This window comes from Mirounga leonina, unplaced genomic scaffold (genome assembly GCF_011800145.1).
Source record: "Mirounga leonina isolate KUSES-001 unplaced genomic scaffold, KU_Mleo_1.0 Mir_166, whole genome shotgun sequence".
Classification (NCBI taxonomy): Eukaryota; Metazoa; Chordata; class Mammalia; order Carnivora; family Phocidae; genus Mirounga; species Mirounga leonina.
Genome location: NW_023270418.1, coordinates 30,229,600 through 30,256,125, shown reverse-complemented (window position 1 = coordinate 30,256,125; position 26,526 = coordinate 30,229,600). Strand labels below are relative to the sequence as shown.

At 52.7% G+C, this 26,526-nt stretch overlaps 1 protein-coding gene across 1 annotated transcript in view; it reads left to right on the top strand.

Moving 5' to 3' along the window:
- The first annotated feature begins 14,961 nt into the window (after positions 1-14,961).
- Positions 14,962-26,526, top strand: part of MACROD1 (mono-ADP ribosylhydrolase 1) — a 147,500-nt gene continuing 135,935 nt past the window's right edge. The window contains 3 exon segments of the mRNA XM_035013106.1: positions 14,962-15,181; positions 15,183-15,266; positions 15,269-15,356. Of these exon segments, the coding sequence (XP_034868997.1) occupies positions 15,053-15,181; positions 15,183-15,266; positions 15,269-15,356 (301 nt within the window). The 5' untranslated portion in view covers positions 14,962-15,052.

Here is a 26,526-nt window from a genome sequence, read left to right as displayed (position 1 = left end):
CGGATCCCGCCCCTTCCTCGCCTGCTCACTGGTTGCGCTCCCCTGGGGGGGGCATTCTGTGCTTCCCTACTATTGGCTTGAAGTCTAGCCCATCATCTTTGCTTCTCTGTCATTGGGCAGTTGAGAGTAATCCCCTCAGCCCTGCCTCCCCCGCGCCTCCGGATTGGATTCTCGCGGAAAGCCCCGCCCACCCCAGGCTCCACGATTGGAGGGAGGGGCGAACTTCTGCGACAGGGATTGGCCGCTTGGTCCGCCAATCGTGGCCGCGCTGGCCGCGCCCATTGGTCCCGTTCTTTCTGGAAATTTCCACTTCTCCCATTGGGCTGACGGACTCCGTGACGGCAGCTCCTTCAGATTAAAAAAAAAAAAAGTCGATTGGGCGGAGAGTCGCCGCCACTTTGCGCTGATAGGTTTAAATAGCCGCCCGTCAAAAGGCAGTGTGGGGCTTCACCTCTGCAGGGGTTTATGGGAGTCCAAGGCCACAGTCGCTCTGCCGCGCCGCGAGTCCGGCCCTGACGACTCACTCCTCCCCGGCGGCACAGAGCCGCTCGGCGGTCCCAGCCGGTGGGGGTGACGTCTGGGTGGACCTCGGGAGAGCGCCCTGGCCGGGACGTCCCCAGAGCCCGCTTTCAGGCGCCGAGTGGTCAGAAATAGCGAAGGAGCTGGGGTTTGGGTGGACAGACCGGAATCTCTCCGTAGCGGGGCCCGTGACTCCCCGGGTCCCCTCGGTGGAAACGCACGTTCTGTGTGACCCGCTCGTGTCAAGGGTTTGGTCGTCTAGGGCCGTGGGAGGTTTCCCATCGTGCAGTCGCGTCTTCAGTGCTCCATGAGAGGGAGCTGCCGCCATTAGTGGGAGGTGCAGGGGGGCGGGGAACAAAGACGAGTGAGGTGCTTGCCCACCTGCTGGCGGCGGCGGCGGCGGCGGCGGCCTGGGAGGGCCTCGCCGACAGGCAGGGCACGTGCGAGAGCACCCGGGGATGCGAAAGGGCTGAGGGCATGGAGGAGAGAGGCTGGTTGTCCCTCCTGGACCAGTGTGTGTTTCATGGAACAAAGAAGCCGCGTGCCAGGTCTGGAGAGGGCTTGGATGAGGGTCTTCGGGCCTGCGCTGTCCTTGCTATCCTCCCATCTGGGTCACGCCATCCCTGCCCAGGGTTTTAAGTGCCCACTCCTTGCCAATAGCTTGTCTCCACAGCTTCCTCTTCCAGCCCCGCTGTCCCTGATCCTTTCGCAGCACTGCAACCAGAGTCACTGCAGATCCACATCCCTTGCTTAAAGCTCTTGGAGGCTTTAGATTGGGGCGCAGGGCCCGTCTCATCTGGCAGGCCCACTTATACGGCCTCTTTCCCTGTCCTCCGTCTTCAGCACCAAACTGCAGCCCGCTGACATCTCTGTTCATTAAACTAGGTGGGCTCCTTCCCTCTGGGCCTGCCTACAAACTGGTCTTCTGCTGGGGTCCCCCTTCCACCAACTCTGCCAGGTTAATTTGGTCTTTTCAAGCTGAGATGAGCGGTCATGATTCCTTAACGGTCTACGTCCTACAAGGACACTAATTTCTGCCCACCTGTTCCTCGCTTTTACTACACTGTGGGCTATATGTGTGTCCAGTCACAAATTAAACCGGCAACTTCTGTGTCAGTGCCACATTTTGTTAGGTCCACAGGGGCCTCGTGTCCTTTTTCCTTTTTCCTTCCTTTCCAGGTGCATTGCACAGCATCTGGCACATAGTAGGTGTTCATTAATCCGTCAAGTATGATTGAATGTGTCAGAGGCGATTGTGGGCTCTGGAGAAAATGCAGTGAAAAAACCTGACAAAAATCACTTGGCACTCATTCTAGTGATGGGGACACGCCAAAAAAGTTTATAGGATATATCTGCCTAAGTGCAGTGGAGAAAAATGAAGCAGAGAAAGGGTTAAGGAGCGTTGGGTGAGGGGGATGGTGTTGCATTTTTAATAAGCTGGCATGGACAAACCTCAGTGAGAAGCTAAGATTTGAGAAAAGACCTGAAGAAGTAAGGGAGGAAGATGAATGGAAAATCTGGGGAAGAACCTTGCACTCAGAGGAAACAACACATGCAAAGATCCTGGGGTGGGACCTGCACTGGGGTGGCCAGGATGGTGGGAGCAAGGAGGGCGTGGGAGAGTGGGGCCAAGAGGAAGCAGGGGCCAGGTCCTTTGACGCGAGAGGCCAGTGTGTTCATGCCAGCACATTTTGAACAGAAAAGGGACATGATCTGATGTAGTTTTATCAGGACTCCTCTGGCTGCAGTGTGGGTGACCTTTCAGGACACTTGCCATGTTCCAGGAGAGTGATGACAATGCTGTGGGCCAGAGTGGGAGCAGAGGAGGGCTGAGAACAGTTGGGTTCCAACTTTTGGAGGAGCCAACAGGCTCTGTTGATACATTGGACTCAGAACAGGAAGGAAGGAGGTGATTCCCAGGCTTTTGGCCTCTCTTACTCATCTGCTAAATTAAACCTGTCCACAAGACCTTTCATTTCTCCTTGGCACCGTCTCCAGACCACCACACTTTTGCCAGTCCCACTGCTGCCCCTCAGAGGAGCTCTTCCACCATCTCCCCACAGCTTCTCTCCAAGCTTCTTTCCCATTTCTCTCTCTCTCTAACCTGGTCTCATCGTCACTGACATCTTTTATATAGTCCTGCCACATGTGACACACTACTCTGGGTGCAGGGACTCAACAGAGAACAAGACAGCTCACAGAGGCAGCTTCTGCTCGTGTGGATCTTGTCTTCTAGTAGGAGAGATAGATGGTAGTTACACTCATCAGCTGTGTGACTTCAAGCAACTTGCTCAACCGCTCTGTGTTTCCGTTGTTTCCATTTTAAAACGTGGGTGAAACAGTTTTGATGTCAGAGTAGTGAGGATTAAATTGTTTGATATTTGTAATGCTTAGAACACTGCCTACCGGGGCGCCTGGGTGGCTCAGTTGTTAAGCGTCTGCCTTCAGCTCGGGTCATGGTCCCAAGGTCCTGGGATCGAGCCCCATGTCAGGCTCCCTGTTCAGCAGGAAGCCTGCTTCTCCCTCTCCCACTCCCCCTGCTTGTGTTCCCTCTCTTGCGGTCTCTCTCTCTGTCGAATAAATAAATTAAAAAAAAAAAAAAGAACACTGCCTACCTACAGAAAAAGCACTATATGCATTTGTTAGATAAAAACATACAGAAATGAAAATAGTGATGAGTGCTATTTAAAAAAAAAAAAGGCAAAAGGTAAGGGATAGAGGGGAAGCAGGGAAGCAGGGAAGGAAGGAGCTCCAAGAGGTGGGTGGTTAGTGAAGGCCCCTTAGACCTGGAGTGACAACAAGCCAGCCAAGGACAGGGTTCCAGACAGGACAACAGAAAGTGCAAAGGCCCTGAGGTTAAAACAAGCTTGAAATTTTCAAGGAACCCAAAGAAGGCTTTTCTATGCTCCAGTGTCCTTGCCTATAAATGGGGATGATGAAGTGCCAATGACTTCCCAAGGTTACTATGAGGGTTGAACAAAATCATCCATCCTCAAGTCTCATCAGACCCAAAACATTAAATTTGGAAAGCCCCCTCTGAGGAAAGAAAAATACAAATTAAAAAAGGTTTGGACCTTCAGAAGGGATGTGAATCAGGGACCCCTAAATCTTAAGCTTACTCATGGTCACAGTAAAGCCACTCCTGGACATTCAGAAATGTCAACTCACACTTTTCACCAGCTTGGGCTTTTCAAATCTCTTCGTAGACTCAGCCCTCTGGAGTGGGACAGGGAGGCAGTGACGGCAGCCGGCCAGTGTCCCCTTCCCCAGATCCTGGAACACAAGCAGAGGCACCGCCACAGAAGGTGCCCAGGTCTTGCATTACATGACAGTTCCCGAATGATTCATGCTGCTATTTTGGTGCCTCTGCTCTCAAGGGTGGGGAGTAAGATGGCGGAGGCTGTATTCAGAGTCGATCTGAGGTTGCAGATCCTGGAGCGAATGAGAGACTGAAGGAGTAAACGTGTGTGACCAAATTCTCGTCAGAACAAACCCCCGGTTTTAAAGTTCTCCCTATATGAGAAAAAAGGAAAACAGCTGGAGCTCAGGAGACTCAGGGTGGGAGTGTGGAGCATGGATTAGGGAGTGGTGGCAGCCCAGAACTCTGGGGTCTGTGGAATGTGGAATTTTGTGCTGGTAAGAACTTTCGCTTTTGGAGTGGGACTTTAAAAAAGCCTGATTTTCCTTCTGCAAGTGATAGCAAAGTTCCCATTCCGGGTTCTGGAAAATTCCTAAAGAATATTTTCATTCCTATTTAACTGAGCGATTCTAACTACCTGCTATCCTGCTAAGGTCGACTCTAAATCCTGATTAGCAGGGAAAGTGGGGGGGTTAATAAAGTGCCATAGTGTTCTGTTCCATTCAGAGAACCTGTATGGAGAGCCAGGCACTGTGCCAGATGCTTCAGGAAATAAAATGATGGTAATTATTATCTGATAATTATTCATTTGAGAGCCCCAGAGCTCAGGGTGATCCACACTCCCTCCCAGGGTGATCTCAGTCAGTCTCGTAGCTATAAATACCACCTCAGATGACTCCCACGTTTTTACCTTCCGCTCAAATCTTGCTCCCGAGTTCCAGACTTACCCATCCAGTTGTCTCCTTGATGTCTCCACTTGGATGGCTAATGGACTTCCCAATGTGTTCAGATCAGAGCTCCCGATAGTCTCCCCCCAAATTGTTCCTCCCTTGACTTCCTTCCCATCAGTGGCCTCTTTATTCGTGGACTGGTTCAGGCTGAAAACTTTGGAGATGTCCTTCACCCTAGTCTTTCACAACCATGTCCAGTCTGCCAGCAAATTCTGTCAGCTGGACACAGACCCACGGACTCTCCAGCCATCTTCTAGCTTTGACTGGGAAACTTTGAGTTGGTAGGCGACCAGAGTCAGAGGGGACAACTTTGCAAGATGCGTGTGAAGACTCCCAGGCTGTGCCCATAGCCCATACCCTATGAGAGGTGCAGGGTTGGGGTGGGGGTGGGAGGAGAGCTTCTTTGTATTCAGGATACCACTGAGGTGAGCCCAGTAAGGACACTGACAACAGCCATGGTAGTGGATTGGAACTCTTCCTTGGGTTTAGGGCACCACACACTTCCCCCCAATCTGAGATCCTACCTGGATGAGAATCCTAGTTGTAACCAGGGTAAGATTTCCTCACGGATGGGTAGGATGGGGGCTTGGAGTCAGAACGAGTTGATCCCAAGGTTCTGGTTCTCAACCTGGCTGATTTTGCCCCCAGAGGGCATTTGACAGTGTCTGGAGACATTTTCGATGGTCCCAACTTGGAGGCCGGGAATGTTGCTGAACATCCTATAACACATACCCTACAGCTCCCAGCAATTACGTGGCCCCAAATGAGCTGAGGCTGGGAAACCCTGACCTAAGGAAATGTAAAACATCGTATTTCTTGCACAACTGAGCTTGGCTGAGGCTTGAGAGTGAAACTTGCTACATGACAGGCAGATTTAAATTGATCATGGGGGTGCCTGCGTGGCTCAGTTGGTTAAGCGTCTGCCTTCTGCTCAGGTCATGATCCCAGGGTCCTGGGATTGAGCCCCGCGTCGGGCTCCTTGCTCAGTGGGGAGCCTGCTTCTCCTTCTCCCCCTGCCGCTCCCCCTGCTTGTGTTCTCTCTTTCTCAAATAAATAAAATCTTTTTAAAAAAATTGATCATGGCCTAGCCTATGACACACAATGCTACGAAAAGGCCATCAAGGGGCACTCTGGGAGATGAGAGATAAGTGCACGTTCACTGACACCCTCCCCATTGAAAGGGATCCATGTCCCCTCCCCTTAAATTTGGTGGCCTCTGGGATTACTTTGGCCAATGGAATACACTGCAAGTGACACCGGGCCAGTTTCCAAGCCTTAGAAAACTGGCAGCTTCCTCCGCCTGTCTTTTGGGACACTCCCACTTGGAGCTGTGTGCTACCGTGTCAGAAGCCTGACTGCCCCAAGGCTGCCATGGTTGATGGGTTGAGGAACCCCAAGCTAGCCACGTGGAGACCCCCTGCTGTTCAGCCATCCCGGCCAAGTTGAGGGAAGCTATCTTGGGCCCTCCAGCCCAGCCTCATCTCCTGCTGAATACCCCTGAGTGACCCTAGTCAAGGCCACATGGAACAAAAGAATCGCCCGGCTGAGCCCTGACCCACAAATCATGAGATTTAATCAAAGGGCTGTTGTCTTCAGCCATCAAAACAAGGTAGTTTGTTACACAAGAACAGACAACCAACAGACAACAGACAACCAGAGGACTCACCCCCAAGGGCTGTTTCCATGCTTTCCTCGTTCCTGCTGAGGCTAGAAATCCTGCTGGTACAGAGCTTGTCTCATCCACTTTTCTCTAGCTCTGTCCTGACTGCCCGTCCAAGTGCCATCATCTATAAGGCTGCCAAGAGGAACCCTTTAAAACTCAGCTGGCTCTCAACCTTGACCAACACCCTCCAGAAGTGTCTGGAATGCAAATCCCCCGTGGCCCTGGGTGCTGCCTCCCCCTTTCCCTCCGCCTCCCCCTGCTTCAGCCACTCCAGCCCTGTGATGCTCTTTGAATTCATTCTCTCTGCAGCTCTAGGCACTGCCTGAAATGACGTGTACTCGCTGACTTATTTCCCCATGTGTCTCCCACACCAGAAGTTTCCACAGGGGCAGGGCCTGTGCTCTGTTCACTGCCGAGCGCAGTCCAGGCCGGGGACGTTGTGCATGCTTGTAAGCATGTGGCGAATGAGCAAATGAAACCTGTCACTCTTCTGCTCCCCCTGTCGGTGCCTCAGCCTCTCCCAGAGGGGCTCTCTGGCCTTCTTTCCCCTGCACTTCTTCACCCCCGATTCTGCTTACCCTTCCCTGGGCCAAATGGTTGGTTCCCCTGAGAGCTAAATGTCACCACCTCACTCTCTTTTCCACCACCTGTTTCTTGAGAACCACCAAGTGGTGGAGACGGTGAGTGTGGGGGAAACGGGCCCTCGCAAATCCTGTTGGTGGGAAGGTACACTTAGCGACATCGGTTAAAAATGCAAAAAGCAATTCCGTTCTTGGGAATTTATCCCCACAGGTAACCCCAGCCTGGTGACACAAGGATGTTTGTCAGAGCAAAAGGAATGGCAACCATGTGCATCCATGGAGGATGATGGATGCTGGGAAACACGACGCTCCTCTTGCTCTAGACTGAACTGCGTGCCCCAAATTCCTATGCTGAAGCCCTCAACCCTCAGTGTGGTGGTACTGGAGGTGGAGACTTCGGAAGGCAGCTTGGGTTTAGGTGAAGCCATGAGGGTGGGCCCTTGTGATGGGATTAGTACCCTTATGCCACGAAACACCAAAGAGCTTGTTTTCTCTCTCTCTCTGCCACGGAAAGAGAAGCCCCAAGTCAGGTAAGAAGGCAGCCATCTATAAGGCAGGTAAAGTGCCCTCACTCTACCTGAGCGTGCCGGCACCTTAATCTTGGACTCAGCCTCAACAACTGTGAGAAAATCAATTTCTGCTGTTTAAGCCAAAAAGAAAAGAAAGGAAAGGAAACCATGAATGCTGCCTCCATAGAATGGAATATTTGTGAACATTAAAAAGAAGGCACGGACTCTGGAAAACAGTATGGAGATTTCTTAAAAAGTTAAAAATAGAGCTACCCTATGACCCAGCAATTGCACTACTAGGTATTTACCCAAAGGATACAAATGTAGTCATCTGAAGGGGCACCTGCACCCCGATGTTTATAGCAGCAATGTCCACAGTAGCCAAACTATGGAAAGAGCCCATGTACTCATCGACAGATGATTGGATAAAGATGTACACACACACACACACACACACAATGGAATATTACTCAGCCATCAAAAAATTGAAATCTTGCCATTTGCAACAATGTGAATGGAACTAGAGGGTATTATGCTAAGCAAAGTAAGTCAGTCAGAGAAAGACAGTATCATATGATTTCACTCATGTGGAATTTAAGAAACAAAATGGAGGATCATAGGGGAAGAGAGGGAACAATAAAATAAGACGAAATCAGAGGAGAGAGACAAACCATGAGACTCTTAACTCTAAGAAACAAACTGAGGGTTGCTGGAGGGGAAGGGGGTGAGGGGATGGGGAAACTGGGTGATGGGCATTAAGGAGGGCACATGATGTGATGAGCACTGGGTGTTAAATGCAACTGATGAATCACTGAACTCTACCTCTGAAACCAATAACACATTATCTGTTAATTAATTGAATTGAAATTAAATTAAATTAAAATATTTAAAAAAGAAGGCTTGGATAGATACTGACAGGGAAACATGCCCATGATGTACTATGGAATAAAGAAAGTTAGTTGTGGAACAGTGTGTATGGCCAAATCTTATTTTTGTGAAAGAAAGAAAGAAAGAAAGAAAGAAATTGTATGTGTATATCTGCACATATGATTATACATGCATGGGAAGAGTCTAGAAGGATGCACAGCTGGCTACCAAAATTGATACATACCTCTGTGAATTAGGGCTGGGGAGAGGGTGTTGCATTAGCTTGCTAGGGCTGCCATACATAAATCCCACGGATTTGGTGGCTTAAACAGCAGAGATTTATTTTCTCACAGTTCTGCAAGTCCAAGATCAAGGTGTTGGCAGATCTGGATCCCCCTGGGGCCTCTCTCCTCAGCTTACAGATGGCCCCTTCTCCCTGTCCTCACGAGGTCTTTATGTGTCTCTGCGTGTCCAACTTCCTTCTTACAAGGACACCACTCAGATTGGGTGAGGGCTTACCCTAACAGCCTCGTTTTTTACTCAATCACCTGTTCAAAGGCTCTGCCTCCCAATACAGTCACATACTGAGGAGCCGAGAGTTAGGACTTCCACATATGAATCTGGGGGGGACACAATTCAGCTCATAACAGGGCTTTCTTTTCATTGCGTTGTTTAAATTTGTCACAATCAGGTAACCTGGCTGGTTCAGTTGGTGGAGCGGAGGACTCTTGATCTCGGGGTTGTGGGTCCGAGCCCCATGGCCGATGTAGAGATCGCTTAAAAATAAATCTTAAAAACTTGTTACAATCAACGTTACTATTCGAGGTTTTTGTATACTTCAAGCTAAGTGTCCGCTGAGCATCCACCTTCTTCCCAGGCCTTCTCCGAAGTCCGTGGAGGAGCAGCTAATGCCTGCCTGCCCGGACCGGGCCGGGCCGGGCCGGGCCCTTCCCCTGGGGAGGCCCAGCAGCCCTCCGGGGATCACGGACCTGGTCCTTAGGCCGGCCCCGAGAGGAATCCGGGGGACGGGCGCCCTCTGCCGCCCAGGCCCGTGATTTACAGTTCCGTGCCGGCCGGACACTTAGTACCTCGTGGTAATCCATTCTTCCCTTCCACGCCTCCCATTATAGTGACTGTACAATATCGGCCAATGACACAGACAGTAAAATGGAATACAGGCAGGTGATAAAGTAAAATATGAAGACTGCATTACAACCTGGATGGAGGGAAGCTCAAAATTGCGATCACATAGTGAAGATGTTAGGGGGACCTGGGAGGCAAAGGGGCTCATCCACCTGCGTTAAAGCAATAAAGAGAAGGAAGGTGTCCTGGTAAAAATGGGGACTCTTAGGAAACAGGGATGCACTGGGCTCTGCAATTCACTCCTGGAGAGAGGAATGGGCTTGGGGCTCCCTTTAGACCTGGCAGAATTCTTCTGTGTCCTGCTCTGCTCTTAAAATCCCAGACCAGGAACAGGAAACCCTCACTGGACTGTGGTCCCAAATCCACTGTGCCTCCAGCCCCGCTGTGATGAGGAATCTGCTCCTCTGGTGGTTTTGCAACCCTGAAGGGTGTGGAAACCAGCAAAACAAACCCAGAATCTTGGTACCAGCTTAGCAATAACTTTTGTTACATCATGCTAATATCAGAGTGTTTACTTAAGGTTTTGAGACACTTAAGTCAATGTGTCCTATTTGATTTGTGAGGGTTTTTGTTTTTTTTAATAGTAATCACACCAATGTGGAGCTCAAACTCACAATCCCAAGATCAAGAGTTGCATGCTCTTCCAACTGAGCCAGCCAGGCGCCCTGATTTGTGGATTTAATTAGATAAAATGGCTCTAATAATTCCGCCCACCCCTGAAGGCTGCCTTTGCAATGAGATTCAGCTGCTCTTCCCATTAAGAGGTCAAGTCTCGTGGTGCCTGGGTGGCTCAATCGTTAAGTGTCTGCCTTCAGCTCAGGTCATGATCCTGGGGTCCTGAGATGGAGCCCTGCATTGGACTCCCTGCTCGGCAGGGAGCCTGCTTCTCTTTCTCCCGCCCCCCCCTGCTTGTGTTCCCTCTCTCGCTGTCTCTCTCTCTGTCAAAAAATAAATAAAATCTTTATTTATTTGTCAGAAAGAGAGCAAGCAAGCACAAGCAGGGGGAGCGGCAGGCAGAGGGAAAAGCAGGCTTCCTGCTGAGCAGGGAGCCCGATGCAGGACTCGATCCCACAACCCTGGGATCATGACCTGAGCCGAAGGCAGACGCTTAACCGACTGAGCCACCCAGGTGTCCCAAAAAATAGATAAGAGGTCGAGTCTCTTTCTTCCTGCCCTTGAATCTGGGCTGACCTTGTGACCCCGCGTGAAATGACAGAATGTGGTGGAAGTGATGTAGGGTGACTTAGGAGTCAGGCCTCAAGAGGCAGGGCAGCCTCTGTGGTCACCCTCTTGGAGCAGGTCCTTGAGACCCACATGCCATGACGCTGCCCCCGTCTAGCCTATGGAAGGATAAGAGTGCCCTGGAGCAGAACCAAGGGATCTGGCTGACAGCCAGCACCAACGGCCAGTCACAGGACTGAGGCCATCCCAGGCCCCCGGCCCCAGTTAGGTGGTCAGATGCCTGCAGCCACAGGAGTGACCCAGGCAAGACCAGAAGAAGATGAACCTACCAGCTTATCCCAGACCAAACCGCTGACTCCATGCCTTGGTTATTATTTCAAGCCAGTAAGTTTTCAGTAGTTTATTATGCAGCAATAGACAACGGAGACAGTGCAAAATGATCTAAGTTTATAAACAGCATTTGAACATTTAAGAGACTTGATTGACCATATTTATAAGTGTAATCTATTAGTATAGAAGAACTACTTAGCTGGGGCACCTGAGTGGCTCAGTTGGTTAAACATCTGCCTTAGGCTCAGGTCATGATCCCAGGGTCCCCAGATCAAGTCTCGCATCAGGCTCCCCGCTGAGCCTGATTCTCCCCCTGCCTGTTGCTCCCCTTGCTTGTGCTCTCTGTCAAATAAATAAATAAAATTTGACAGAGAGAGACACAGCGAGAGAGGGAACACAAGCAGGGGGAGTGGGAGAGGGAGAAGCAGGCTCCCCGCTGAGCAGGGAGCCCGATGCGGGGCTTGATCCCAGGACCCTGGGATCATGACCTGAGCTGAAGGCAGACGCTTAAAGACTGAGCCACCCAGGCACCCCAATAAATAAAATCTTTTAAAAACTGCTTAGCTGATTAGAAAAAAATATGCTTGGCTGGGGAGGACAGAGTAAGGTGGGGGGCAAGAGTGTCCTCACCCCCACCCCCTCCCTGTTTGTAAAGAAAAAGAAAAAAAAAATGCCTGTTAGATGTTGAGTTTGAGGTGTTTAAGAAGACCAGCTATCTCATCCCTGTAACATGTAGTTTAAAATCTATTAGGGAATTTAATTACCTAAGTTTGTAATTGGGATTCATTTTTAGAATTTAATCTGTTGAATCTCTGAGTTAATTAAATATTCATCAAAGAATAAGTGAAAGTAATTGTTCTTATTTTTATACAAAATTAGATTTATAAATAGAAAACTAGATTTGCAAGTTGCACTTAGATGTTTAAGAAAAACTAGTTCTGGGCGCCTGGGTGGCTCAGTTGGTTAAGCGACTGCCTTCGGCTCAGGTCATGATCCTGGAGTCCCGGGATCGAGTCCCGCATTGGGCTCCCTGCTCAGCGGGGAGTCTGCTTCTCCCTCTGACCTTCCTCCCTCTCATGCTCTCTGTCTCTCATTCTCTCTCTCTCAAATAAATAAGTAAAATCTTTAAAAAAAAAAAAAAAAGAAAAACTAGTTCTTTCTTTAATTTATAAGTTTAATAAATACAGTGTTCCTTTAAACACAAGCAGCAGCAGGTAGCTTTTCTCTGCACGAGAGCCCCTCTGCAACATTAGAAATCCTCAGCTGACAGTCTCCAATGATGGCGTAGCCCCTGCTGGAAGATTCGGCATTCCGTAGGCTGCCATGCCTCTGCTCCTGGGCATTCCTCTGCCTGGAATGTCTCTGACCCACATACACACCTTTGGAACCTGGCAACATTTTACCTTTTTCAAAAGATCCAGCTCGATCTCTGTGAGGAGGTCCTGCCTAGCTCAGTCAGAGCCCTGCTTCCATGCCCATATCCACCTGAGTGTGGGGCCCAGGTGAGAACGGAGCTGAATCCCAGCAAAAGAGTCAGAAGGACTGGTACAGATGCCCAGAGTGTGCAAGGGTGCCTCAAAGGCCTGGCTCTGGGGGATGTGGATTTCATGCTCTCTGCAGAAAAGCAGCCTCCCGATTGGGCACCAAGACTTTCTATGGCTGGGGCCCCTGTCTCTCCCTGTATCCTCCTCCCCAGACCTTACCAGGAGGGGTATAGTAGGCAGAATAATGGCCTCCCAAAGATGCCCACATCTTCGTCCCTGCGAATATGTTACATTACATGGTGAAGAGGAATCAAGGTTGCAGATGGAGTTAATGCCACACATCAGTAGACTTTAAATAGGGAGGTGATCACGGATTATCCTGGTGGGGCCAGCATAATCACCAGGGTCCTTGAAAATGGCAGGGAAGTGGAGGAGAGTCAGAGGCAAGGGCCACTATGGAAGAATTGGTTGGGGAGATGCGGCATTGCTGGCTTTGAAGATGGAAGAAGGGTGCCACGAGCCAAGGAGTGTGGGCATCTCCAGAAGCTGGAAAAGACTAGAAAGGGCCTCCAGTAGGGAACAAAGTCTTGCTGACTCCTTGATTTTAGCTCCGAGAGACCCCCGTCAGACTTCTGTCCTACAGAACTTCAAGATGATACATTTGTGTAGTGGAAGCCACCAATTTGCAGTAACTCGTTACAGCAGTGAGAGAACACACGCAGGGTCATCCACATGCTTCCTTTCCTGAATCAGTGACATCTGTGCAATTGCTTTCCCGACCACAGGTAAGAACCAAACAACCAGGCCCACGCCTGGGCTCTGACCCTCACAGGCTATGTTGTTGACCTCTAGCCGTTCCCGCTGCCTCACCTGGCCATCGGGAGCTCATCACAAGCTAATGAAGGTACAGCAAATACAAGCAGGTGCTTAGTTCAGTGCCAGCTGGTACCCAGTGCCCTGTAAATGGCTGCTATCCTAGATACAATTGGCAAGGCTGAGTTATAGAAGTGGCAAGCGGTGAGGTGACCTCCATCCTGGGGACCTGACTACCACATCCTGAACTCATCTTGCTGACCTTTTTGGGGAAAGGGTACGGTCCTTACTGGTGGTCCTGGAATGTTGGGGACCTTTGACCCTTCCTTCCTGGCCCCTGGCTTCTGATCGCACCTCTCCACCCTCATCCCAGGCTGATCACTGCCCTCCTCCCTGCGGGCAGGTCTGTGCTGGTTCTCTCTTGGACATCCCGGTGGTGCCCCTGCATCCACATGGCTCACTGTGTGATCCGCCCCACAGCCCGCCCTGGGTTATTGCCACACCCAGCACCAGAGAGGCCTGGAACACAGGGCACCTCTGCAACCAGCCAGACCTGAGCCCTTTTTATTTTTTTAAAAGATCTTTATTTATTATTTATTTGAGAGAGAAACAGCGGGAGAGAGGGAGCGAGCACAAGCATGGGGAGCCGCAGAGGGAGAAGCAGCCTCCCTGAGTAGGGAGCCTGATGCGGGGGCTCCATCCCAGGACCCTGAGATCATGACCCGAGTGGAAGGCAGACGCTTAACTGACTGAGCCACCCAGGTGTCCCTGTCTTATTCTTAATTTACAGCTCAAGAAGTGAGTCTCAAATGGACTGCGTACCCCAGGGTGGCAAGCTGGTACTGGAACCTTCTCTGGGACCCTGGCTCCTCCTCTTTATAAAAATATCTACTATTTTTTTTTTTTTTTTTTTTTTTTTAAGATTTTATTCATCCATTTGACAGAGAGAGCGAGAGAGCACAAGCAGGGGGAACAGTAGAGGGAGAGGGAGAAGCAGGGAGCCCAATGCGGGACTGGATCCCAGGACCCTGAGATCACGACCTGAGCTGAAGGCAGACGCCCAACCATCTGAGCCATCCAGGCACCCAACTATTATATTTCTCAAATAATATTAATAGTGTAGAAAAACATAAGCTCATATTTAAAAATCTACCTTCATAGTCTTAGTAAAAAAAAATTAGAAAAAAATAAAGAAAAAAACCATGCCAATTGTTCCACCCGAGAACGCCTCTTGGAACTCAAATTTTCTGCCTTCACATTCCACGGTTTGCACCCTTCCTTTCAGTCGCGTCCCCGTCTGCCCCCAGGGCTCAGCTGCCTGGGGAAAGTCGCCGAACCGGACGTACCCGTTCGCGCTGCTTGTCACCTCCCCGGGGCCGGCCGGCCGGGAGGGACCACGGCTCCTGGGGCCCGGATGGGGTTGCGGGATGGGGTTGCGGGGGGGCGCCGCGCCCGCCTCTCCGAGTTCGGTGTGGAGCGCCGAGCGCCACGGACGCAGGGCACAGGCGGCCCGGGGCCGCGCCGCGGGGAGGGCGGCTCCACAGACCGCGAAGTTGGCGGCGAGCCCCGGGGGGGCGCCAGGCAGCCGCGCGGCTCTCCGAGAAGCGGGAGCCTCCCACCCGGCGCCCGGAACGGGCGGAGTCCGGGCGGGGCGCGCACGTGTGTATACGAGTGCGGGGGCCCGTCCGGCGGCCGGGACTACAAGTTCCAGGGTGCCCAGCGGCGCGCTCGGGGTTTCTGGCCGCGCGGCCCGCCAGCTCGGAGCCGGTCGCCGCTAGCACGCAGCGCTCGGTCCCGAGCGGATCAGGGACGGACTCCCAGCCCCGTAAATAGAGTCCAAGTGGGCGGGGAACCGCCCCGCGCCGCCCGCTCATGTCTCTGAGGAGCCAAGTGTCCGGCCGCCTGGCTCAGCTGCGCGCGGCGGGGCAGCTGCTCTGCGTCCCGCGCCCCCGGGCCGGCCCCTCGGCGGGTGCCACGCGACCCCGCAGCAGTGCGTGCGGCTCCCCCGGCGGCCCTGAGCGCGGCCAGCCCCGGCGCGCGGACCCCAGCGGGAGTTGGGGCTTGGGGGGCGGCGGCGGTGGGGCGGAGAGGAGCGCCGGGGTGCGCACCTGGGCCCCCCTGGCCATGGCGGCGAAGGTGGACCTGAGCACCTCCACCGACTGGAAGGAGGCAAAATGTAAGTGTAAGCAGGAGGGGAGCGCGAGGGGCGAGGGGGCTGGACAGCACCCCACCAGCAGCCTCTTCCACCCGAGAGACCCGAGGAAGTTAAGGCCTCGTTCGCCCAATATGGACCCCTCCAGTCACAGCCACGCCCCCCGTGTGCCCAGTCCCGCAAACCACTTCACTCCGTACGAAGGCCAGGTCCCCTGTCGGGGGCAGTGTGAGGACGACCTTACCCCGCCGGCACGGGTCACAGGGCACGCCCAGGGGTCATCCAGGACCTACCTCCGGACTCCGATGTGCGGGAGGAAAACTGAGCTGACGAGCCAAGGTCACAGAGTTTGTGGCAGAGCTGACGTTAGGCTCCTGAATTCCCCATGCTTTGTGCAGTATGGTTTCTCAAGTGGTGGCATTTTAGGCAGAGTGGCAGGAAATGGACGGAGGGGACAGTTCTGGGTGTGGTGTCCCACCTGGGAGGATCAGACAGCCCCTCAGAGTGGCCTCTGTGGGCAGGCCAGTCCCACCTCCACCACACCCATACCCTGAAGGCTTGCCTCTCTGGGCTGGTCATCTGGTGCCCTTTTGCCCTCATCCCTGGCCTCTGGCCACTTGTGAACAGTTTCTGCCCCATTCCTGGGGGACACAGGGCTGAGGGGCTGCAGGGCAGAGACAGGGCATTATGTCTGTGAGAGCAGTTACACCCTGCACCCCCAGGAATCAAGCCATTTCCTCCCACTCTGGGACGGGTCATGAGTCCTGGTCCGGCGTGAGTCCCAGGGCTGGACTCTGGGTCCCCACACAGAACAGGGAAGGGAGGGCATCCGGCCTACAGAGCCCCAAATAGTCTGGCCGGCTGCTCAGCCAGCTGCCGCTGCCCTTCAGAGCCTGCTCCCAGAGCTCTTGTAACCATTCCTGGCTGGATCCCCTTTCAAAAGCACAGGGGAGGCTGCTTATTGGCTGGGCCTCTGTGGGCTGGCAGGGGAGGGTGGGGGTAAAGGGAAGGCGTCCTCAGAATTAGAGGTAGAGTTCAAGATGACTTTACCCCCTCATGAATTCCTTTGCTGGGATCTTCAAGTGCGGGCAGAAAGCACTTGACTTGGCTCAGTGCGCACACAGAGTGTCTGTCATGCCCTCAGCCCGGGGCCCTAGAACCCTGGTTAGGGCGGAGAGTGGGGGGCTGGCTGAGATTCCTGGCAGGGGGACTGGCCCCACAGGGAGCCTGCCTTCCCTTCTCTGTCAGGAGCAGCAAGCCAGCTTGGTGGGAAAGAGAGCTAGGAAGGCAAGGGGCCCAGCCACCTGCTCCTGGATCTGTCACTGTTTCTAGGATCTAGGTCCCCACCCCCTCCCATTCCTTGGTGCCCCTGAAAACTTCCAGGCCTTGTAAAGCTGACAGGCCAGGGATTCCCAGGCTGCTGTGGTATCTCTGCTTGGAGCTGGGATTTCCATTCGTTCATCATTTTTTTTTTTTTAAGTTTATTTATTTTGAAGTAATCCGGACACCCAACATGGGGCTCAGACTCACGACCCTGAGATCAAGAGTCACACGCTCTTCAGACTGAGTCAGCCAGGTGCCCCTCATTCATCGATTTTTACTGAGCGCCTTCTATGTGGCCAGCACCGTTCTGGTGCTGGGATGCAGCCATGAGTGAGACAGGCAAGGTGCCTGCCCTCATGGAGCTTCTTTGATAGGGGAAGGAAACATCTGAAAACGTCAAACCAGTGGGGCAGTGCCAGGCAAAGGCCAATGCTGTGAAGAAACCGTGGCAGATGGGGCTGCCTGAGCTCCAGGATCCAGTCAGGGAGCAGTGTGAGGAGTGGTGGCACTGGGCGTGAAGACCCCAGCAGGCTTGTCGGGGTGATCTGTGTGTTTCCGTGATCTATTTTTGAGTAACAAATTACCCCCAAATTCAATGGCTTACAACAGCAAACGTTTATTACCTCACAGTCTCTGAGAGTCAGGAACCTAGGAGTAGCTTAGCGGGTGGTTCTGTTGGACTTGGTTACAGCTGTGAAGTGTCTGTTGGTAAAGGCCTCAGACCCACCCTGGGGGTCTCTCCACAGGGCTGCTTGAGTCACCTCACGACATGGCAGCTGGTTTCCCCCAGAGACCAAGCCAGAAGCCACAGTGCCTTTTTGTGACCTAGTTTTTATTTTTATTTTATTATTTATTTATTTTTAAGATTTTATTTATTTGACAGAGACACAGAGAGAGAGGGAACACAAGCAGAGGGAGTGGGAGAGGGAGAAGCAGGCTTCCCGCTGAGCAGGAGCCCGATGCGGGGCTTGATCCCAGGACCCTGGGATCATGACCTGAGCTGAAGGCAGACGCTTAACGACTGAGCCACCCAGGCGCCCCTGTGACCTAGTTTTTAAAGTCCCACACCGTCTATTCTGCCTTATGCTGGGGCTTAAAATGGAGTCATGGAGTCTGGCCCACATTCAAGGGGAGGGGAATTAGTTTCCACCTTTGGAAGGGAAGAGGATCAAAGAATTGGGGGCATATTTTTAAAACCGCCACACTGGGGAGCTGCCTCAGCTGGACTCTGCTTTTTTTTTTTTTAAGATTTTATTTATTTATTTGACAGACAGAGACACAGTGAGAGAGGGAACACAAGCAGGGGGAGTGGGAGAGGAAGAAGCGGGCTTCCTGCTGAGCAGGGAGCCCAATGCGGGGCTGGAGCCCAATGCGGGGCTTGATCCCAGGACCCGGTATCACAACCTGAGCCGAAGGCAGCTGCTTAACCGACTGAGCCACCCAGGTGCCCCTGGACTCTGCTTCTGATTGGGGTCTAAGCTTTGGTCCTTGAAAACCCCCACATAATTTTCTTCCTTATGTTCTGTTTACACTTTGAGCTGACTTATGTATACTGTGAAGTACATTAAGTAGACAGACCTCAGGTGTACGTATGGTCAGTATATTTTTACATAAATATCCAGTTGTGGTCAATAGGTTGCCAGCACCCTAGAAGGTTCCTCTGAGCCCCTTTGCAATCAGTACCTCTTACTGCTTCTTGAACTTCATGTGAACAGAGGCATACAGTGTGTCTGGCTCCTTTTACTCATAGTTGTGCGGTTGATGTGCCTTACTGGATGTACCAACAGTTTGCTCTTTTATGGCTGTGTAATATTCCATCGTGTGGATGTACCACATTTTGTGTACCCGTTCTCCTGTTGATGGGCATTTCGTTTTCCAGTTTGAAGCTGTTGGGAATAGAGCTGCTCTGATTATTCCTGTCCATGTCTTTGATGGACATGTGCTCACCTTTCTCTTGGGGATATACATAGGCCTCCAAATGCCTGTCTGTGCCTGGGATAATCCTCTCTCAAAGACTGGCACACAGTAACTGAACTCACAAGAGCCTGATGTAGGTCAGAAGGTTGATGCGCAGCTTGCAATAGAAAATATAGTGGTGGGTCTGGAAAGTGTGCCAGGGCAGGGCCTCCTCTCCCGTGGAAAAGCCACGTGGAAGCCAAGTCATTGTCCTAAGTTCACTTGGCAGCATGTGTTCTCAGCTGGAGAGCTGGTTGAATGATTTTGGAAGTGGATCCCATTGCCCTGGGCAGGCTGGGGAAGCTTCCCTGCAAGGGGTGGACCCACCCACCAAGGATCCCCTTCCTTGGGTGGCTGCTCAGTAGTTCCGTCTCTCTGCACTGTTGAGTGCCTGCTCTGGGTTCTGGTGCAGGATGCCTCAGCTCCCGGCCCAGTGAGTCCTCTGGACACATGGCCGAATTCTGCCTTACCCTAGGCATTCCCTTTCTCCGTCTTAAGCTGACTGGCCACTCCTATAGACCTATTCTCCCTCTGGGGAAGTAAATACCACCAGGCTGGATCTTCCTGGGTAGGAGACAGTCAGTCCTTTGGGGAGATCTTCATAGAATCTGATTTTACTGGCCAGAGGATTATTTCTCTAGTTGCCTCAGTGATGGGGAGCCTTATTATCCCCACAGGTGGTGTCTTTTTATCACAAGACTGTGGAAACAGTCGTACTCTAAAGGCAGTTGGGCATGAGGGGACTTAAGGTTGGGCACTGGGGGCATCTAGGAGCTGTGTCACCACAGGGGTGGGGGTCACAGACCCTCCTTCTGACCTGCATTGGGGGCCGAGCTGTCTGCTAAGAAGATGACGGACATTGGTGCCATCAGACTTGGGCCAGCCGCAACACCACTGCTTCCCTGCTCCCCGAGCCTCAGTTTCCTCCTCTGTGAAATGGGACGAACAGCACCTGATTTGTAGGTTGTGCTGGGATCACATCAGAAACCATTTTGTATACAGCGGTGTATAAGAGGGTCCACGGTGTACAAAGGGTCTCCAGTGACCCCCTTTCTTGTCAGCCCTTGAGCTTCTCTCCTCTCTCTGCGCTGTTTTGGCCACAGCAACACTGGATTTGTGTAAATTTGTCTCCCTCATGGTCTCAAATGCTGGAGCCCGTGACCTGCATATCCTGAGCCACATTTCGTCTCCCTGGCATTATAAGCAAGGGCACCTATTCTCCAGGCTCCCTTTGCACTGGGCAGAGACGGCTCATTTCAACCCCCGTGGGGTATCATGCAGAGCAGATGATTTCTCTGACTTGACTACCGAACTGGGGAACCTTGCAGGCTCACCTGGGAACTGGGAGGGGGGTCTTCTCCCACCTGCCTTGGTGTGTCCCAGTGTGGGTGGAGGCGAGGGGGCCTAGGGAGAGCAGAGAAGCTCCGAGGTGCCTCACGCTCTGTCTCCCCGTGGCTCGGGCCACGGACTTTGACCAGACCCCACTCTTGGGGGGGGACGGTGAGCCCAGGTGATTAATGCCCCTGCCGCTGTGTTCCCAGAGCCCCGCCATTATCAGCCCTGTCCACCTGGCCTTCTCCAGAGGAGGAGCCTCCCTCCGTGCCAGCCTGCCCTCACCTCTCTGAACACCGTCTAGCAAAGTGCCATAAAGACACTTCTTAAAACACATCATTGAATTCCCGTTCGCCCGGTGCACTTTATGGTTCTGGCGCAGCCTGCATCCGCCAGCTTGGCTTCTGTGCCCGGGAGCCGCTGAAAGCCTCATCCAGGGTCAGGCCTCCCCGTCAAAATTTACTGCAAACATCTTTTTACAACACCTGCCTCACTGAGCTGTGAAATCCTCGCGCCTTTCCAAAAAAGAAAGAAAATTAAAACGTATGTTTTACATCTTTTATAAGAAAAATAAAACTCACTTGTGCTTTAAGTCTGCATCTGTCCTTCTGGCAAAAGGAGGTAGAAAATGTTATAAATGCGTGGGGCCTGTCGGACAGATGGAGCCAAGGCGATGAGGATGACCCTTGGTTCCTCGGAGCCAGGGGAGTCATAATTGGCTTCTCCTGCCCCATAAATCAGAGACCCACGCAGGGTGTCGCTCCTCAGGGGTCAGTTGGGCTGCTGCCTCACTCTGGAGATGAGGACAAGGCGCCCCACATTCTGGCCTCAAGAGGTGTGTGCCTGGGGACCGTGAACTGGAAGGGACAGGCTGACAGATGTCCCCAAGGTCAGCGCCCAGTCGGCTGATAGCAGAGCCAGGAGTTCTGGCTGTCTTCCTGCTCTGGGAAGTGGAGCCATCTTTTGGACTTTGCTGGAAAGAGGGGGCTGTGTGGGCTATGCAGGCTGTGGGCCACTCAGACCAGCCCTTGGATCCTGGGGAGGATAGCGCAGGAAGGAGCCTTGGGCTGTGTCCCCTCCTGGCTTGCCTGTGGCAGCGACATACCTCTGTTTCTTCTGGAAGGCAAGGTGGTAGCCTCTGCCAGATGGCGTCTGTGAGGGGACTCTAGCCATTTCCAGGCTCCCCAGACTAGTCCTATGGGGTGCCTGGGGCTTACCCAGCCACTCACACAGCACACGGGAGTGCTGTGGGGTTGGCCTGGGTGCTGGCCGGCCAGTCCCTGCAGCGACTCGGCAGGCACATTCACTTTCCGGCCCTGGGTTCATCTGGCTGGGAGAACCCACACTTGGGCGTGCCAGGGCCTCTTAGAGGGAGATATCTGTGGTCTCAACTGTGCAAGAGGACAAACATGGGCACCGAAATAATTCAAAAAGCTCCTCTACCCCCTTATGCCTCCAAGTTGCAAAAGAAAAGTTCTCCCCCCGATTTGGTCTTGTTTGGCTTTGCCCTCTGAATCTTCACTTGCAGGAAGGACTACGTATCTGCTGTGTGTCTTGCACTTTGCAGCTTCCAGATATTCTGACAGTCCCTTGTCATTCACGGCAAGCCTGCCCAGTCCCTCTTCTAGAGATGAGGAAACTGAGACTCAGGGCGAGTGACCTGCCCACAAATGTGATGTCAGGAGCTCGTGAGCCCAAACCTAGTGGGACCAAGGAGCAAGAGGAATTGGAACCACAGTAGCCGCCTGGACCAGCACGTTCCTTCCAAAGGCTCTGTTCCTCAGATGGGAGACAAGCCGAGGTGGCTGCCACAGCCTGGCTTTTGCTCTCTGGTCCAGCCGTTCTAGATTTCTCTCCATTTCCCCGCTCACATGCTCTCTCCTACCTCAGGGCTTCTGCGCATGTTGTCTCCTCCACCCGGACGACTCTGTTCTCTTTGCAAACATGCCCCCAACGTTCAGGTCTCAGCTCAGTCATTCATCGATTCATCCCGCAGACGCCCGTGGACGCTCACACATGCCATGCGCTGTGCCAGATGGTGGGAATCCAACGTAAACACCACAGATCCCCAAGTGGCCAAGGTCAAGTAAGGAATAAAGCATAGCAGGTGGGGGAGGGGCTACTATGGGAGTGGGGAAGGCCTGTAAAGGAAGGTTAGGCCAAGGGCAGGGCAGGTGCAAAGGCCCTGAGGCAGCAAACAGTCTGGCCATGGGAGGAACTGAAAGGTGGTTGATGTGCGTGCACTGCAGAGGTGTAGGAGGTAGAGCATAGCTTGTCCGGAGGCAAGCAGTGGAGGAGGTGAGGGGAGAGGCAGGGTGTCAACATGGGCCTCAGTAAGGACTTGGACTTTGAACTGAGCTTTAAACAGAGGTTAAATAGAATTCTGCCCCTAAGATTCCTGGGCTGCTGAGTGAGGAACAGACGGTTGGGTGGACATGGGGAGTCCACTGGGAGTAGAAGGCTTCTGGGTGGTGCTAGGGAGCCATGATAGTGGCTTGGCCCCTAGTGGGGATGAGCAGAAGGCTTGGTTTTGGGGGTATTGTGGGACTAAATCCAACAGCCTGCATATGGATGGAGCCAGGGGACTAAGAGAAAGGAACTGCCCATTTTGGGGTCCTAGCAGAGTCGAGAGCTGTTCATTGAGAAAGGGAAGAAGGAAGGAGAGAAAAACCATGTTTGGGGGGAAGGAGTCAGAAGTTCAGTTTTGCACATGAGGAGTTTGGGGTTGAGAGCAGGCAGTGGGCCTTGGGGATCCAATGCTCAATGCTCGATGATGCTGGGCAGAGAGCTGAGGGGCTGGAGGTGTAGCCCCCCCCCCCCCCCCCCCCCCCACCGACCGGATTAGTTGAAAGAGGGTTTGGAATGCATGGGATTGATGTGAAGACTAGGGGGAGGGTATAGATTAAGGAAAAGGGGAGGCAACAAGGAGACAAGAGGGCCAGTGAGTGGGGTGGGATCCAGGAGAGGTGGGGTCCTGAGGGGGAAGAGGGGGTGGGAGGTGCTAAGTGCACAAGGGAGGACAGAAGGGGCACTACATGAGGCCACGTGGCCAGTGCGGTGTCTCTGACCTTGGCCTTGGTGGAGAAGTGGGGTGAGACTGGTGAGGGCTCAGGGAAGCATGGGAGGCAGGAAGTGGGGGCAGTGGGGGAGGGAGACAGAGAGGAGGCCGCAGCTGCAGGGTGTGGAGTGCATGGTTGAGGGAGGCTTTATGACCTTGAGACATGAGAGGGTTGTTTGAGGGCAGACAAGACAGTGGAGGGTGGAGGAGGAGCTGTAGGAGTGAGGCCTCTGGAAGGTGAGCAGGCAGCCTGGGCTGAGGGAGGGAGGGCCTGGCTGTGGTGTGGGTTCCCAGCTGGTAGCAGGATGCAGCATCTCAGCTGGAAGACAAAGTGGGGAGGCTTGGGAAAGGGGAGAAGGGTGAGGGGGAAAACTTCCCAGGCAGCAGCTGGAGCTGCCTGGCAGATGGGCCCGCAAGGGGACAGAATCAGGAATTTAGAGGGAGCCTTCTGTTTGGTGATGGGATTTTTCTCTAGCGATTTGCAGCCTCTGGGGCAGACCAGGGAAGTTAGAGGTACCTCCTCCAGTGAGCTGTCCCGCCTGCCCTCTGCTTGGTCAGGCCCTAGGACCTCCCCTTGCCTCCCACCTCCAGGCCTGGTGCCTGGTGGGTGCTCAATAAGTTGACTGCTCTGCATTCAGACTGCCAGGGAGAGACAGAAGCTGGAAGGAGCCTGGCCTCCCCTCCTTAGTCTGTTCTCTGCTTCGTGGTACTGCCCGCCAGCCACTGAGTGCTTTGCTAGGTACCCACCTAAGCCTGTTGTGCTTCTCATTTAGAGCTGGAGGGAGCTTTCTTTACCCCCACTTTACAGAATAGGGTAGTCAAGCCTTGGAGAAGCCCTTCAGCTCTCCCCCAACACACAAAGAAAGGAGCACTTAAGTGGGAGCCCTTGGCCTGTTAGTCAGATTGTACGTGGGGTCACGTGTCCAGTGGGGAAGGTGGCCTCTTGAGAAGGGGAAGCAGGGAGATGGGCTGTGAGCATCAGGACACACTGGTGACAGAGGGGGCCATCCCCACTGGGGTACCATTCACGGTAGGATATCCTTGGCCTCTTAGAATAAAAATGGTGCTGCTTGGGGTCAGGGGAATTTTTAATCTGTATCGGGTGAAAGCGTTTATTTATTTATTATTATTTTAAGATTTTATTTATTTGAGAGAGAGCACAAACAGGGGGAGGGCTTAGAGGGAGAGAGAGAAGCAGATTCCCCGCTGAGCAGGGATCCCGGGACTCTGGGATCATGACCTGAGCCGAAGGCAGACACTTAACTGACTGAGCCACCCAGGCGCCCCTATTTATTTATTTTTAAAGATTTTATTTATTTATTTGACAGAGAGAGGCACGGCGAGAGAGGGAACACAAGCAGGGGGAGTGGGAGAGGGAGAAGTAGGCTTCTCACTGAGCAGGGAGCCTGATGCGGGGCTCGATCCCAGGACCCTGAGATCAGGACTGAGCCAAAGGCAGACGCTTAACGACTGAGCCGCCCAGGCGCCCCTATTTATTTTTAATGGAAGTAGAGTTGACAATACAATACTGGTTTTAGGTGTATGGCATAGTGATTTGACATTTGTATACATTGTAAAATGCTCACCATGATAAGTGTAGTCCCTCATCTGTCACCACACACTGTTATTACAATATGATTGACTATCTTCCCTAAGCTGTACTTCCCATCCCCGTGACTTACTTATCTTATAACTGGAAGTTTACACCTCTTAGGGGGTGTAAACTTTTGCCTATTTTGCCCATCCCCGTACCCCTTTGCCCTCTCGCAACTATCAGTTCGTTCTCAAAACAGGCTGTTCCTGTTTTGCTTTTTTAGATTCTACATGGAAGTGAAATCATATATTTGTCCTTTTCTGTCCGACTTATTTCACTTAGCATAACATTTTCGAGCTCCATCCGTGTTGTGGCAAATGGCAAGATTTCATTCTTCTTTATGGCTGAGTAATACTTCATTGTGCGTATCTACCACCTCTTCTTCATCCATTCATCTATTGATGGCTACTTTGGTTGCTTCATCTCTCGGCGATGGCAAATAATGCTTTGGTGAACATAGGTGTGCATGTATCTTTTTGAATTAGTGCTTTCATTTTCTTTGGGTAAATACCCAGAAGTGGAATTACCGGATCATAAGATATTTGTTTTCTTTCTTTTTTTTTTTAAGTAATCTCTACACCCACTGTGGGGCTCGAACTCACAACCCCAAGATAGAGAGTCCCATGCTGCACCCACTGAGCCAGCCAGGTGCCCCTGGTAGTTTGATTTTTAACTTTTTGGGGGCCCTCCATACTGTTTTCCATAGGGGTAGCCCCAATTCACATTCCCACCAGCAGTGCACGAGGTTCCTTTGTCTCCACATCCTCGCCAGCCCTTGTTATTTCTTGTCTTTTTGATACTAGCCATTCTGACAGGTGTGAGGTGGTATCTCATTGTGGCTTTGATTTGCATGTCCCTGAGGATGAGGAACGTGGGTATCTTTTTTTTTTTTTAAGATTTTATTTATTTACTTGTCAGAGAGAGAGAGAGAGCACAATCAGGGAGAGCAAGAGGCAGAGGGAGAAGCAGGCTCCCCGCTGAGCAAGGAGTCCGATGAGGGGCTCGATCCCAGGACCCTGGGATCATGACCCGAGCTGAAGGCAGACGCTTAACTGACTGAGCCACCCAGGTGCCCCTGTGAAAGCATCTTTAATCTGATTCAGGTGACCCTGGGATGTAGTCAGTCCTTAACAGATTTCGTGGCTCCTCACAGCGTCACACGCGTGGCCCCTCCGCTTCACACTCCCTGCCCCATGCCTGCCCCCTGCCCCATGCCCTGAATTTCACTCACCCAGGACCTCGAACATACTGTTCAGATGGTGAAACGCCCTTCCCTGCCCTGGCGACCTCCCATTTGTCTCCCGAGTCTCCCTGAAGCCCCTGGCCGGGGCTTCCTGCTACCTCCCCTCCCGCCCCCGGAGCGTCTTCGGAGCTTGGATGGCTTGCCTGATTGTGGAGCACTCAGCCTCTCCTCTGCTGGCTTGTAGGTTCCCCAAGGGCCAGGACCACGTCTGCCTTCGTGAGTGTTATGTCCTTGTACCATATGCAGGACTTGTGCGTCGTAGGCGTTTATGGAAGAGGGTGGGAAGCGGCTCCCAGAAAGTGTAATTCTGGCTTGAGCCACAGTTGAAGCAGATTTGGGGTGCTACGAGCCTTTTATAATCATCCCAACCATAACACTGAGCTGTGACTGTGAGCCGGGCCCTTTCCCTGCTCCTCGTGCATCCATGAGGGACAGAGGCTTTGGAGGGACTGCCTTCTGCAGGGCCGAGGGCATGTGTGGAGGACCCCCCTGTCTCTTGAAAACCTGCCCTTTGAGGCCTTTTCCGCGGAAGGCTCCAGGAGGCGAACCTTCCTCTCCCACCACGTCCCCTAGTTGCCCCCCCGCCCCCAACAAGTCTGCATATTTTCTGATGTTTTTTGAGTTCCTTGAGTGTGGCCTTTGCTGTTTGTTACCCACCCCCCAACAAGTGGTGAGTGAGGGCTGCTCC